This window comes from Oncorhynchus mykiss, chromosome 4, assembly GCF_057628025.1.
Source record: "Oncorhynchus mykiss isolate SJ-2025 chromosome 4, ASM5762802v1, whole genome shotgun sequence".
In the NCBI taxonomy this organism is placed as follows: Eukaryota; Metazoa; Chordata; class Actinopteri; order Salmoniformes; family Salmonidae; genus Oncorhynchus; species Oncorhynchus mykiss.
The window spans coordinates 15,751,548-15,765,489 of record NC_143025.1 but is presented as its reverse complement, the minus strand read 5'-3'; the positions used below and the strand labels follow the sequence as shown (position 1 = coordinate 15,765,489).

Here is a 13,942-nt window from a genome sequence, read left to right as displayed (position 1 = left end):
AATAAATGTTTTATTTAACTTTTGTACACCTGTGGTGTTCCCAGTCAAAAATGACTGGTCATTAGAAATAAATGGGTGAGACTACAACTACTGTATAAAATGTACAGGTGCATGTGTGTTTGAGCACACACACACACCTCACTCCCCTTCTTGGCTTCCATGGCAACCTCCACAGGAACCTTTCCCCAATAGAATCTTTCCCCCACGGGAACCACGGTAACCACTCCTGTTGGCATTCTCACAAACAATCACAACATTGTTTCAATAATATATAGAACTTTTCTCGCAGCTCTGGTAAATCAAGCTTTTTTGAGGCCTTGCTCACAATTCATTCTGTGGCAGCACAACAACCAAACGATATACTGTATGTGAGGCTCTTGATCATATCTTTGATCATGACACTGGTGAGGAGGAGAGAGGCCAGGAAACCGACAGTGAAGATGCTTTTCTCGCAGCTCTGGTATACTCAAAAACGAGATGTGTGAGCACAGGTCAATGAGGCCTACAGGCCATACAGTGCCTTGCGAAAGTATTCGGCCCCCTTGAACTTTTCGACCTTTTGCCACATTTCAGGCTTCAAACATAAAGATATAAAACTGTATTTTTTTGTGAAGAATCAACAACAAGTGGGACACAATCATGAAGTGGAACGACATTTATTGGATATTTCAAACTTTTTTAACAAATCAAAAACTGAAAAATTGGGCGTGCAAAATGATTCAGCCCCCTTAAGTTAATACTTTGTAGCGCCACCTTTTGCTGCGATTACAGCTGTAAGTCGCTTGGGGTATGTCTCTATCAGTTTTGCACATCGAGAGACTGACATTTTTTCCCATTCCTCCTTGCAAAACAGCTCGAGCTCAGTGAGGTTGGATGGAGAGCATTTGTGAACAGCAGTTTTCAGTTCTTTCCACAGATTCTCGATTGGATTCAGGTCTGGACTTTGACTTGGCCATTCTAACACCTGGATATGTTTATTTGAAATGAAATGTGGCAAAAGGTCGCAAAGTTCAAGGGGGCCGAATACTCTCGCAAGGCACTGTAAATAGCAAATAGAAGTTCAAAACGTGTAATGTTCACAAGAACTTAAGTAGATAAAACAATCTAATACAACATTAGGTGATAATATATGTATTATTATGGATTTATAATCAGCTATAATGGGGCGGGAACACAGAATTAATTAACATGAAACGAACACAACAGGAGTGTTAAACCCTTATTTTTGGCACTAAACTATCTCCATATATACTTCCATTAATTTTTAAAACTGGTATAGGGAGACCTTCAGACATGTCTTCTGGGGCATCCTAGAGCAAAACAACCGACACGTAGATTTTCGTGAGAGACTCATCATTCCAGAGGCACGTACAAACTAATAGTTTGTAGGCCAATCTGTTGGGATACTTCAGACGTTTTAGTGAGAAGACCGATTTGATTTTCGGGATGGCTCAAGGTCTGACACCGCTCTAGCTCTGCGACCTTTCACCCCAGGTGCGGAAGTGCAACATCAGCGGATGTGGTGGATTGAGACGCATCAATCTCTATTTTAAATTGACAGATTCTGATTCTGATTTTTTTATTATGCTAATTACATTTCTGCGGGGCCGCGGAAATCAACTTAATGGGGATTTAGTATTAACTACCGGTAACTCCTCTCATTATTTTGTTTGTCATAACAGCATTGCCTACACCAGGTGGCATACTTTTATTTTGAAACATCCCCATGTGGAAGGAGAACTGTGTGTGTGCTTGTCTGTGTGCAAGAATAGCCCCTCCTGGACATTATGGGCATGTGCATCTTGGTTGTTTATTTGTTTGGTGGCTCCCAGACGCCTAGCCCTCGCCCATCCTCACCTCTCTCCCCCCTCAAGTCAGAGACAGATAGATTGTGGCCTTAGGCAATAATTAAGTAGCCATGCACCTCACCCTTGTGCATGCCCTAAGTTCTGTTTCTAGATTCCTATTGGTCAGTTGGTCCGATCCATGCTCTTACAAGGGTATAAATATAGGCCTCAGTTCTCGGCATATTTTTGTTTCCTCCTGGTGTTGTCCTTGTGATTATTGTCTGCTATAATTAGTCACACTTTTCTAATGCTTATTAATCATCTATTGCGTTCCTAATACAGCCCTTTTTTCTCATGTATTACCGTGTAATACAGTCCTATTACTGCGTAATAGTCCACTCTTTTCTATACAGTGCTTTACTCCTGCTATTTTTGTTGTTGTTGCTTATTATAATTCATCCATTCATACTGTTCTATTCAGTGGTACTCTTCTCTGCTATTAGGTTTGTGATCACATATTCATTTCTATTCCTGTGTAGATCATTCCAATCCACATTATATCAATAAAGTCCTCTGTTTGGAATACTTTGGAGGTTGCATCATCAGGAGGGATTTCTTCACAGTGTGTCTGTGTGAGTGAGTGAAAGAGAGAGAGCAATGACATAGCTATGAAGGAGCTTCAGCCATTCAGGGAGGAGGAAAAGAACTCACGGACAGAATAAGCAGAGTGAAGGAGTATCTACTTCTCCAAAATCTATTTCTTCGCCTCTCATATCTCTAATATGCTGTGGTTTCACACTTTAGGTAAGTCACCTGTTTCTCTTAACGTACTGCCACTTGGAACTTGTACGTGTTTTTCTTTCTACAGTTGGTGTGTTTACATGTTTTCATCTTCAGACCAAATGTGTGGATAACTGCTAATTACTTACAGAATAACAAGCCATTGATTTGGTCAGTCTCACTCAATTCCAGATAGACGCACAGTCACTTTGAATACTTCCTGGTGAATTGTCTGTCGTTTTCAGATGCACAATGCTGGATACGACGAGATATTTCTATACAATTTGGACTTAACCAGATAATGAATAAAATATCTCCCTAAAGTTGTTTGGTAATTGTGTGACTGCTAGCACCATGAGGCCTCACATCGTTTCCATGTCTGACAAGGGGCGGCTTTGTGATGGCATGGAAAACCCCTGAGTATGTGGGAGAATACCTAACGAATTAAACCATACAAGCATCAGATGTTACGCATTTGCCGTGCTATAGCCAAGACTCTCTTGTATGCTTGTCTGTCTTATATGCTCACGTGTAGAGATGGCATGTATCTGTCATTTATCTGCGTCTGTGCGTCACAGGTGTGTTAAATTACACACTAAGCCTACCTTTGCCACACCTCTTACACAGCAACAAGTTCATTTATTTTTATGTATTTTTTTGCCAGCAGTTCATGACTAGTACCATGAGTGTTCAGTGATAACATCAATATCAAGGATGATATATACTGTAACTGTCTAATTACCTCCTGCTGGTTTTCTTTGACCCAGTCATATCAACTTACCCTTTCTTCGGAGTACCAGAAGGAGTGTCTAACTCCCTCAGGACACATCATTGTTCTGATGGCCAACACTGGGCAACAGGATGACCAACTGGCCCAGAGTGACAGCGTGGGTGCAGGAAAACACAACAGGCACCACTATGGGTCCTGCCCAGCCCCAGATGCACAACATCCAGGGGGTCACCAACGACTCCCAAATAGAGCTCAGTCCCCATCCAACAGCAACATCTTTAATGAACTCTGTCCATACACTGAGACAGACCCACTTTTCCCCAATGGACACATGCCTGGCTCCAAGGTCAATGAGGAAGTTACGGAGAAGGACCCAGAGGATTGTAGTGCCCAGGATGGTGTCAGAGAGATGCCCAGTGAGTCTGTCAGGTCCATGGTTCTGCAGATACTGGTGCCCTTCCTACTGGCTGGACTGGGGACGGTGTCAGCTGGGATGTTACTGGACGTAGTTCAGGTGAGGTACTTATAAATTGCAAGGTTTCTGTATTTGTTTATCTATTCTTGCATTATGTGTTGGTGTGTTTACTGCATGGTATGTTCATGTATTGTATTGTGTGTTTGTATGTTGATTCTGTTGCATTGTGTGTTGGTGTGTTTACTGCATGGTATGTTCATGTATTGTATTGTGTGTTTGTATGTTGATTCTGTTGCATTGTGTGTTGGTGTGTTTACTGCATGGTATGTTCATGTATTGTATTGTGTGTTTGTATGTTGATTCTGTTGCATTGTGTGTTGGTCTGTCTAGTTTTTCGTGCGTCAGTCTATTGCATTATATTTTGGTGTATTATTCCACTGTGTGTTGTTGTGGCAGCATTGGGAGGTGTTCCAGAGAGTCACAGAGATCTTCATCCTGGTGCCAGCTCTACTGGGCCTGAAAGGAAACCTGGAGATGACCCTGGCTTCCAGACTTTCAACAGCAGTGAGTACACACATAAACACACACAATTAATCCATACACCAACACAGTGGGAAGTCCATTCCTTACATTGTTTCTCCCTTGTATTGTGAGTTCTCTGTCCCTGTGTGAAAGTCCTCACCCGCCTGTGAAGAAAATGGCACTGGACAACTCCCTGCAGTACAAGACTGGACTAATCTGACTAGAACCTATACTGCATATATGACTCTGAATCTACCCTCCCTAACCGTCTGTTGTGCATACAGGATGTGTGGTGTGTTATTGGACTTTTGACCATGACTTAATCTGCTGACTGGCATGAGAGCATTTTCTGTTTCTGATTCTAGAATGCCGGACCCGCTCTAGTAACTGACTGTTTGGCAGGACACAGAGATTAATAATTCACGTTACTTTACTAAAAACAACAAATATTCCAAGAAGGAAAAATAATCAAGCTCACAAATACAGACCAATTTACAATGAACAAACACACACAAAACCATGGGGGAACCAGAGGGTTAAATAAGGAACATATAATTATGGGAATGGAAACCAGGTGTGTACAATGAATACAAAACAAATGGAAAATGAAAAGTGGACCAACTTCGGCAGCATTCGTGACACTGACGCTCTCCCACTCATCAATCATACAGTATGAATATCGGTGTTAATAAGTTTATGAGAGAGAAACATCAATCACATTTATTTTCAAACCCCTTTTTATATCAGCAGTTTTCACAAAGTGCTTATACAGAAACCCAGCCTAAAACTCCAAAGAGCAAGCAATGCAGGTGTAGACGCATGGTGGCTAGGAAAAACTCCCTAGAAAGGCAGGAACCAAGGAAGAAACCTAGAGAGGAACCAGGCTCTGAGTGGTGGCCAGTCCTCTTCTGGCTGCGCGGGGTGGGGATTATAAGAGTACTTGACCATTAAGGACAGATCGATATTCAAGATGTTCAAACGTTCATAGATGACCAGCAGGGTCAGAAAGAGGATTAGAGGGAGCATACGTACGATCACACAGGACATCAGATAAGACAGGAGAATTACACCAGATAAAACAGACTGACCCTGACCCTAGCACATAAACTATTGCAGCATAATACTGGGAACTGAGACGGGGGGGACACTGTGGCCCCGTTCAAAGTTACCCCCAGACAGGGCCAACCAGGCAAGATATAACTCCACCCACTTTGCCAAAGCACAGCCACCAAAGGGATATCAACAGACTACCCTTAGATTGTGACCCTGAGGCTGAGTATAGCCCACAAAGATCTCTCCCACCACAAGAGCCCAAGGGGTGCACAAAACCGGACAGGAAGATCACGTCATGGGCAACCCACTCAAGTCAAGTATAGCAAAAAAAGCCTGGCATGATGTGATGCACCCGTCCTAGGGATGGCATTGGAGAGCGCAAGCAAGCCAATGATTCAGGCCCTATAACAGGGTCAGAGGCAGAGAATTCCAGTGGAGAGAGGGTAGTCGGCCAGGCATAGACAGCGAGGCTGGTTCATCACTCCAGTGCCTTGCCATTCACCTTCGCGCCCCTGGGCCAGACTAAACTCAATCATAGGACCTACTCAAGAGAGGAGTCTTCAGTAAAAGCGTAAAGGTTGAGACCGAGTCTATGTCTCTCACATTTATTGGCAGACCATTCCATAAAAATGTAGCTCTATAGGAGAAAGCCTCCAGCTGTTTGCTTTGAAACTCTAGGAACAATAAAGAGGCCTGCATCTTGTGATCGTAGCGTACGTATAGGTATGTACGGCAGGACCAACTCATAGAAATAGGTAGGAGCAAGTCCATGTAATTGTAACGAGTGCGCTGAGAGTCGGGAAGCAAGTTCAGGGAGTGAGTGTTTTAAATAAATGAAACACGTAACACAAACAACGCACCAACATGAAAACAGAGTCAATAACACTTGAGGAAAGAACCAAGGGGAGTGACAGATACAGGGAAGATAATCAATCAGAGAGGTGATGGAGTCCAGGTGATTCTGAGGATGCACAGGTGTGCGTAACGATGGTGACAGGGGAGCGCCATAACAAGCAGCCTGGTGACCTAGAGGCCGGAGAGGGAGCACACAGTGACAGTAATGCTTTGTAGATTATCAGTAAAACCTTGTAATCAGCCCTAGCCTTAACACAAAGCCACTGTAGAGAGACTACCATTGGAGTAATATGATCAAATTTGTGATTTTAGACAAGACTCTAGCAGCCGTATTTAAAACTAGCTGAAGTTTAATAGTGCCTTATTTGGGTAGCTGGAGAGTAGAGCATTTCAGTAGTCTAATCTTGAAGTGACAAAAGTATGAATTAGCTTTTCTGCATAATTCAGATTTTTGCAATGTTACAAAGATGGACAAATCTGCTCTTGAAATATTTTTTATATGTTCGTCAAAAGAGAGATCAGGGTCCAGAGTAACGCCGAGGTCCTTTACAGTTTATTTGCAACGACTGCACTAACATTGAGATTCAGCAGATCTCTATGCTTCTTGGGACCTACAACTAGGATTTCTGTTTTGCCTGAAGGAAGCCTGCTTTTCAATAGGCATGTCCTAGCTGTCAGGCCTAATAAATGGTCATAGTCATGACACAGATATGTTGATGCTTTAGTCAAGACTAAGTATGGGATTTTACACTGAGAAAAGATACTAACATTCATGATTTTGTCCTTGTCAGGTGAATGTGGGGGAAATGGAGACAGCCAAAGAGAAATGGAGTTTGATTATTGGGAACCTGGCACTAAAACAGGTGATTTACTTTATGGCTGATACTGTCCAGTGTTTCCAGATTTCTATGACATATGATCTATAATGAATTACAATATGAGTGAAAAGTATTCATTAAAAAAAAATGTAATTAGTTGTGTTAAAAAATAAGCTTTTCTGTGTTGGAATGGTGTGGGCGTACCCTAACAACAGAATGGTGTGAGTCATTGATTTGAGTAGACCGCTGATTGGCCAGCTTGTCCTCCTCAAGGAGGATGACATCTTCCATTTTTTTAAATGGTCTGTTTGAGGTGGGGTTTTGAAGTTTTTTTCTCTCCAATTTATGCTTTGGCCACAAATACCTTATGAGTCAACAATATTATTTGGGTATGAGGTAATAGAATATTAACTTTAAAAGTGAGATTTTCACTGGAAAGTGACTTTAAATATGTCCCCCAAACCTTTATTTGTACTTCTTAGCCTTAACAAATGCCTAGTGTACAAAGAGTGTTTTCTTTCTCCAGATGCAAGCCACAGTGCTGGGTCTACTGGCTGCCCTGGCAGCGGTGGTCTTGGGCTGGGTACTGGAGGGAAATATGCTTCTCAACCACGCTGCTCTCCTCTGCTCAGCCAGCGTAACTACTGCCTTCCTTGCTTCCTTACTGCAGGGTAAGGAGCACAGCGAGACCTGTCCAAACCCTTAACCCACATCATACCTACAGTACCCACACAATGGGTTTTAGGTCACGGCTCAAACAGCTAGCTAGGTATTGACAGGAACGGACGAGCTATCCGTTCCTGTCTATCCCCACTGAGCCTCTCATTCTCCTACACAGGTTCACGCATGCCAATTCCTCCATGCGGAGAGGCCCTTGTCACTAGCATCTTAGTGTGAGGCGACAGTCTCTTCCTTATAGGGAAGCCCACATAAAAAATACTACATTTTTACTACAGAATAGTATAGTACTTACTGTAGAATTCTATATAATTTTGTAGTAAACTGTAGTATCCTGTGTAGAATCCTATACTCCACACTGTGTAGACTGTAGTATCCCTCGAGCATGTAGTGCTTACTTTAGAATTTTTGGATCGATTGGACTGCTAGCTAGCTTTACTGCTAGCTTTGTCAATGCGGTTTTGATTTGAACGTGCTGGCCTTGGGGAGTTCATGCCCTCGATCGTGTAGTGCTTTCTATATGATTGTTTAGTATACTGTAGAATACTATACTCTACACTGTAGTATCCCTTGATTTATTTTTTTATTTGACTATTTAAAAACACATAAGCACAAATGTGGATACAATGCATTTAGAAATTTGATGAATAATACAAAAAAAGGGGTCCTAGTTCAAACATCCAACATATTACACATTTACAGCTAACCCACATTAAAAAATACTATAGTATACTATGGTCTAAATACAGTAGTATTATATTTATATACTATAGTATTCACTGTTGTGGTTTTTTGCAAACATGAGTGTGGTATACTATAGCATTCACTGTAGTGTTTTTGCAGACATGACTGTAGCATATTGTGGTAACACCTGCCGACTAGGGTTAGCTAAACTGGCACAACTTCAAGACTACCCCAGTTACTGTTTAATTAGGGGAACAACTAAACCAGAACATAAGACACACAGGTTCATGACAGGCCACCTATTGAGTTGGGGCAAAAGTTCTGACAAATTGTAACATCTTAAAACATTAGACACAGGTTCTAGACCCATTAAAGGAAAACACTACAGAGGCAGATAAAGAACAAGCAAATTTTAGTAAAGCTGAGGATTAGTTTTGCTTGTTTGACACAGATAAATAACACACATTAACAAGAGTACACCAAAATGACTTCATAGATCTGTTACTTCCACTAGACCGCTTTCTGAAATACAAGAGTGCTTTCACAGAAATTCAATTGACCAAGTTCAGAATATTACCAAAAACAGTGACAAACAGTACTGTACTTCTGATGGTACAAAAGAAAGAACAGTTAACCACAGAATTGACATAAACAATAGATATTGTAGAAATGACTTGACTTAGACAGAGCCCTTTTTGGAGGGCACAGCCTGTACCTCAAACCAGCAACGCACAGCCTGTACCTCAAACCAGCAATGCCTCTCCAAACAAAGTGACTTCAAATAGAAGGCCATGATTGCAGTGGCCTTACATAATGAAAATCAGAAATATTGTCACTCAGGGGAAAAACTCACTGATGGTCAAAGTCAACATATACCATTCAGAACAATCGACTACACCCCAAACATTTCTTCAAGACAACATAGTCACAAAATGGTTCCTCGCAGAAATAAACCACCAGCAACACCATACAACCTGTACACACAAAGGACATTCACAGTAAAAAGCTCTCACCTGAACATGACCAAGGGGTGCTTTTATACATTTCCTACATGTCCTCCAATAATAAGGGTCCCCAAGGGAAACACTGAGGTTTAGGTGACGGTTATGGTGATGCCCATCTACTGAGCAGCTGGAGGCAGAGATGCAGTTCAGTTTAAAAGTCTTTCTAGATTCCGATAATGGAGATGATACATGGCAGGGAATGATTGACAGTTGTAGACATGAGATGCTTGTCTTGAATGGAGACTTGGTTGGCATTGTATGTAGTAGGGTTTATCTAAAAGGACACAAAGGTGCAAATAATAATGGGCAATAACAGCAATGAACATATGTAATTAATGGCAATCACTAGTAAATACTATAGTATACTACAGTCATGTCTGCAAAAACACTATATAATATGTAGTCCTGTTTCAAATCAAATTATATTTGTCACATGCGCAGAATACAGTGAAATGCTTACTTACAAGCCATTAACCAACAATGCAGTTTTAAGAACCCCCCCCCCCCCCCCAAAAAAAAGTAATAGATAAGAATAACAAATAATTTAAAAGCAGCAGTACATAACAATAGCGGGGCTATATACAGGAGGTACCGGTACAGAGTCAATGTGCATGTATGTACATGTAGGTAAGATTTTTAAAGTGGCTATGCATAGATAATAACAGAGAGTAGCAGCAGCGTAGGGGATGGGGCAATGCAAATAGTCTGTGTAGTTACCGCTTGCCATGCGGTAGCAGAGAGCACAGTCTATGACTAGGGTGGCTGGAGTCTTTGACAACCTTTAGGGCCCTCCTCTGACACCGCCTGGTATAGAGGTCCTGGATAGCAGGAAGCTTGGCCCCAGTGATGTACTGGGCCGTACGCACTACCCTTTGTAGTGCCTTGCGGTTGGAGGCCGAGCAGTTGCCATACCAGGCAGTGATGCAACCCGTCAGGATGCTCTCGATGGTGCAGCTGTAAAACCTTTTGAGGACCTGAGGACCCATGCCAAATCTTTTCAGTCTCCTGAGGGGGAATAGGTTTTGTCATGCCCTCTTCACTTTATGTATAAGTGGGTAACCTGTACTGATGTGAGGTGTAATATGGAAATGTTTTTTCTTTGCATATCTCACTCCCGCTGAGAGAGTGGGGTCACGGACGATCAGCCATTATTGACGGCGACCCTGGAGCAATTAGGGTTAACTGCCTTTCCCAACACTCCTTACCGCCAGGCTACCTGCTGTCCTACAGTGAACACTACAGTAAAGTCTGCAAAAACCGTACAGTGAATACTATAGTATATAAATATAGTAATACTACAGTATTTAGACCATAGTATACTATAGTATTTTTTTCTACATACACTACCATAACCTCTTTCTGAGGCACATTATCTCTTTCTCATCCATTTACATGTACAATTATTCCAACTTAATTGCAAAACAGTACACTTCTGCTGTATTCCTGGAAAAGCCTGAATGCTCTTTCTATTTGAGACGTACAGAATATAATCATCTGAGACCAGGAAGCTTAGCTACAACTGACATTGTAGGTTTCTTCTGTATCAGACCTGTTTGTTGCAAAACCATTTTGTTATGACTCAAATAAAACCAATGCTTGGGATCTGAAAGGCAGACCTGACTCTGTAAGGCAGAGTTTGTGATCTAGCTAGGACACCCAAATGAATTATTCATGTGGTTCATTTTCATTGGTCCACAGAATAACATGCTATTTTATCTGCCTTGGAATGCAAATATGTATCAACTAATTCAACTTGACCATCTGTGTTTACAGATATTTGATTTGCATTTACCACTTGATAAAAGCGGAAGTGAATAATACCACTGTAGGCCATTACAGTCCCTTTTCCCTTCCCCCAGTCTGACGCTTCTCCCAGCTGTCACCACATTGCTTTCATCTGTGCAACTCTTGGCTGCTCAATTCATGCACCTTGGTTGGAGAGTTGTGCAACTGGACAGTAGCCTGAATATGACTCGACTGTGTTGTTTTCTCCCAGGGATCATCATGGTGGGAGTGATCACCGGCTCCAAGAGGATTGGCATCAACCCAGACAACGTGGCCACGCCCATCGCTGCCAGCTTTGGTGACCTCATCACCCTGGCCATCCTGGCCTGCCTGAGCCAGAGGCTCTACGAATGCATAGGTATAAATCAAGAGGTTTAGCTTTCGGCCACTAGGGGGCAGTCTGGGCCCATTTACTGGAATGTCATAGCTACATTTACAGCTCTGACTCATCTGGCTAGCTATCAACTATATTTGTTTAGCTAGTGTGTGTCTGATCCTTTCCCTGTCTCCACACAGAGTTGTATCCCTATGTGTCATACCTGGTGTGTCTGTTCTTCCTCGGACTGACCCCTCTGTGGGTGGTCGTCTCCTCCAGAAACCCAGCAAGTCGCATTCTACTCTACACAGGCTGGGAACCAATCATCACTGCCATGGTCATCAGCAGGTCTGCTTCCCTGTTCCGTGCCCCTGAAGTCCAGTCACAGCATTCAAATGGAAATACCATCCTTTAATAAGTTTTTTTCTCTAGTATCGGAGGACTCATCTTGGACACAACTGTATCAGACCCGAACATGGTGGGAATGATAGTCTACACGCCAGTTATGAATGGTGAGACAAGGATCTGGATTTTTAGAAGCATACATTCAGGAACTTTCAAGAAAATGGTAAGTCACAAGATCTCTCCAAATGTATGATCATTGTGTATTCTTCATCTCAATCTAGGTATTGGGGGGAACCTGGTTGCCATCCAGTCCAGTCGTATAGCCACTGATCTGTACCACCACTGCCCACCGAGGCAGGTGCCTGAGGATCGCAGGAGCTGCTACAATCCCTGCAGGACCTTCTGTGGCTCAGGTAATGACACGCACATGTAGACAGGCTCATGAACATGACCAGTCCCTTTAACATACCTGTGAACACAAAAGGAATGAAATGTTCTGTTGTCAGGTGTATTCTATCTGTCAGTTAACCATATCTACCTCTGACAGGAGCCAATCATCGCTCTGCACAGGTGCTGCTCCTGTTGGTCGTACCGGGTCACCTGATTTTCCTGTACACAATCCACTTGATGAAGGGCAGCACCTCTCCCACACCTGTCTTCATCACCTTCTTCCTAGTTGTAGCCCTTTTACAGGTAAATCAGGAAGCAAGAGAGATCAGTTTGGTCAATGTCTGTGTCTCAGTAGTCATAAGTGGATTCTTTCTCCTCTGCTCCTTCATTAACACTGATACTATAATTAAACAATAAGGGCCAAGGGGGTGTGGTATACGGCCAATATACCACAACTAAAGGCTGTTCTTACGCACAAAGTGACATGGAGTGCCTGGACACAGCCTTTAGCAGTGGTATATTGGCCATATATCACAAACCCCCGAGGTGCCTTATTGCTATTATAAACTGGTTACCAACATAATTAGAGCAGTAAAAATAAATGCTTTGTCATAACCATGGTTTTGTTCTGATATATCACTACTGACAGTCAATCAGCATTCAGGGCTCGAACCACCCAGTTTATAATAAAGGGCTGAATCTTTCTCTCTCCCTTCTGTTAGGTCTTCACACTGTTATGTATTGCTGACTGGATGATCCCTTGTCTGTGGCGGACGGGCAAAGACCCTGACAGTTACTCCATCCCCTACCTCACTGCTCTGGCAGATCTATTGGGCACAGCCCTCCTGGTTCTGGCCTTCTTCCTGCTCTGGCTCGTAGGGGAGAAAGTTCCCACTGGAGACTGATACCCTGGGTGCTTCATATTCTCCCATTCTCCTTTCATTCTGCTTGGGTGAAAGCAGACATTTCAACTGCTTTCACCAATCCAGCCCTATTGGATCTGTAATTGTTTTAAAGTAAGGTTGGATGCATTCAAGCAAGGCCTGAGATAATGTAAGGCCTTAGGAAAAAGCAGGTGGCTCTACTAAAATCTGGCAGCAGAATTATTTGAATTTCAGGGTTTCTTTCTCAAAGGGGGTCTGTGTCCAACCCCCTGTTTGGAGTTTTTCTGCTGAATTTCCGCACAAGCTGAGGTACTTCTATAGGCATTTTGGATATTGTGTCAAGAAATTCTGTGCCAACGAAAATGAGGGTGATGTACATTTGGTTCAATATTGTGGGCAGGCAGCATTTTAATTGTAACATAATATGTAATATACATGTTTTCTAAAATGTCTGTTATAGAATATAATTTCCTTTTAATCTACATACATGGGTGAGTTTTCACAATGTGAATCAATAATATTGCAGTGTTACTTATTGTGTGACTGTTGTTGTATGTTATTACATTGTTTTGTGAGAGTTGAGAAAGAGTCCAACCTGTCTAATAAAGACAAATAGGATTTCAATTGGTTGATATTTAATAGGTAATTTACTCTCTCCTGCATATAGTTTAACATACAATAGTTGTTTCTGTCTCAGCAGGTGCATCAGTCTGATGAGTAGTCTACCTTTCAGGTACAAGTGGAGACAGTACTCTATTGTCACCAACAAACTAGAATGGTCCAAACACACCAAGACAGTCGTGAAGAGGGCACGACAAAGCATATTCCCCTGTAGGAAACTAAAAAGATTTGGCATGGGTCCTGAGATCCTCAAAAGGTTCTACAGCTGCAACATC

At 42.3% G+C, this 13,942-nt stretch overlaps 1 protein-coding gene and 1 long non-coding RNA gene across 2 annotated transcripts; one reads left to right on the top strand and one right to left on the bottom strand.

Annotated features, from left to right (window-relative positions):
* The first annotated feature begins 2,326 nt into the window (after positions 1-2,326).
* Positions 2,327-13,670, top strand: slc41a2a (solute carrier family 41 member 2a). The gene is made up of 11 exons (XM_021598896.3): positions 2,327-2,591; positions 3,335-3,811; positions 4,169-4,276; positions 6,934-7,005; positions 7,487-7,631; positions 11,323-11,469; positions 11,628-11,775; positions 11,860-11,939; positions 12,054-12,185; positions 12,320-12,465; positions 12,885-13,670. The coding sequence occupies exons 2-11, from the start codon at positions 3,407-3,409 to the stop codon at positions 13,065-13,067; spliced, it is 1,566 nt and encodes a 521-aa protein (XP_021454571.3). The 5' UTR covers positions 2,327-2,591; positions 3,335-3,406; the 3' UTR covers positions 13,068-13,670.
* Positions 8,203-12,456, bottom strand: LOC110521381 (uncharacterized). The gene is made up of 2 exons (XR_002473129.3): positions 12,311-12,456; positions 8,203-9,600 (listed from the first exon to the last, which is right to left on the bottom strand). It is a non-coding gene; the product is annotated as an uncharacterized LOC110521381 (long non-coding RNA).
* Positions 13,671-13,942: the final 272 nt, after the last annotated feature.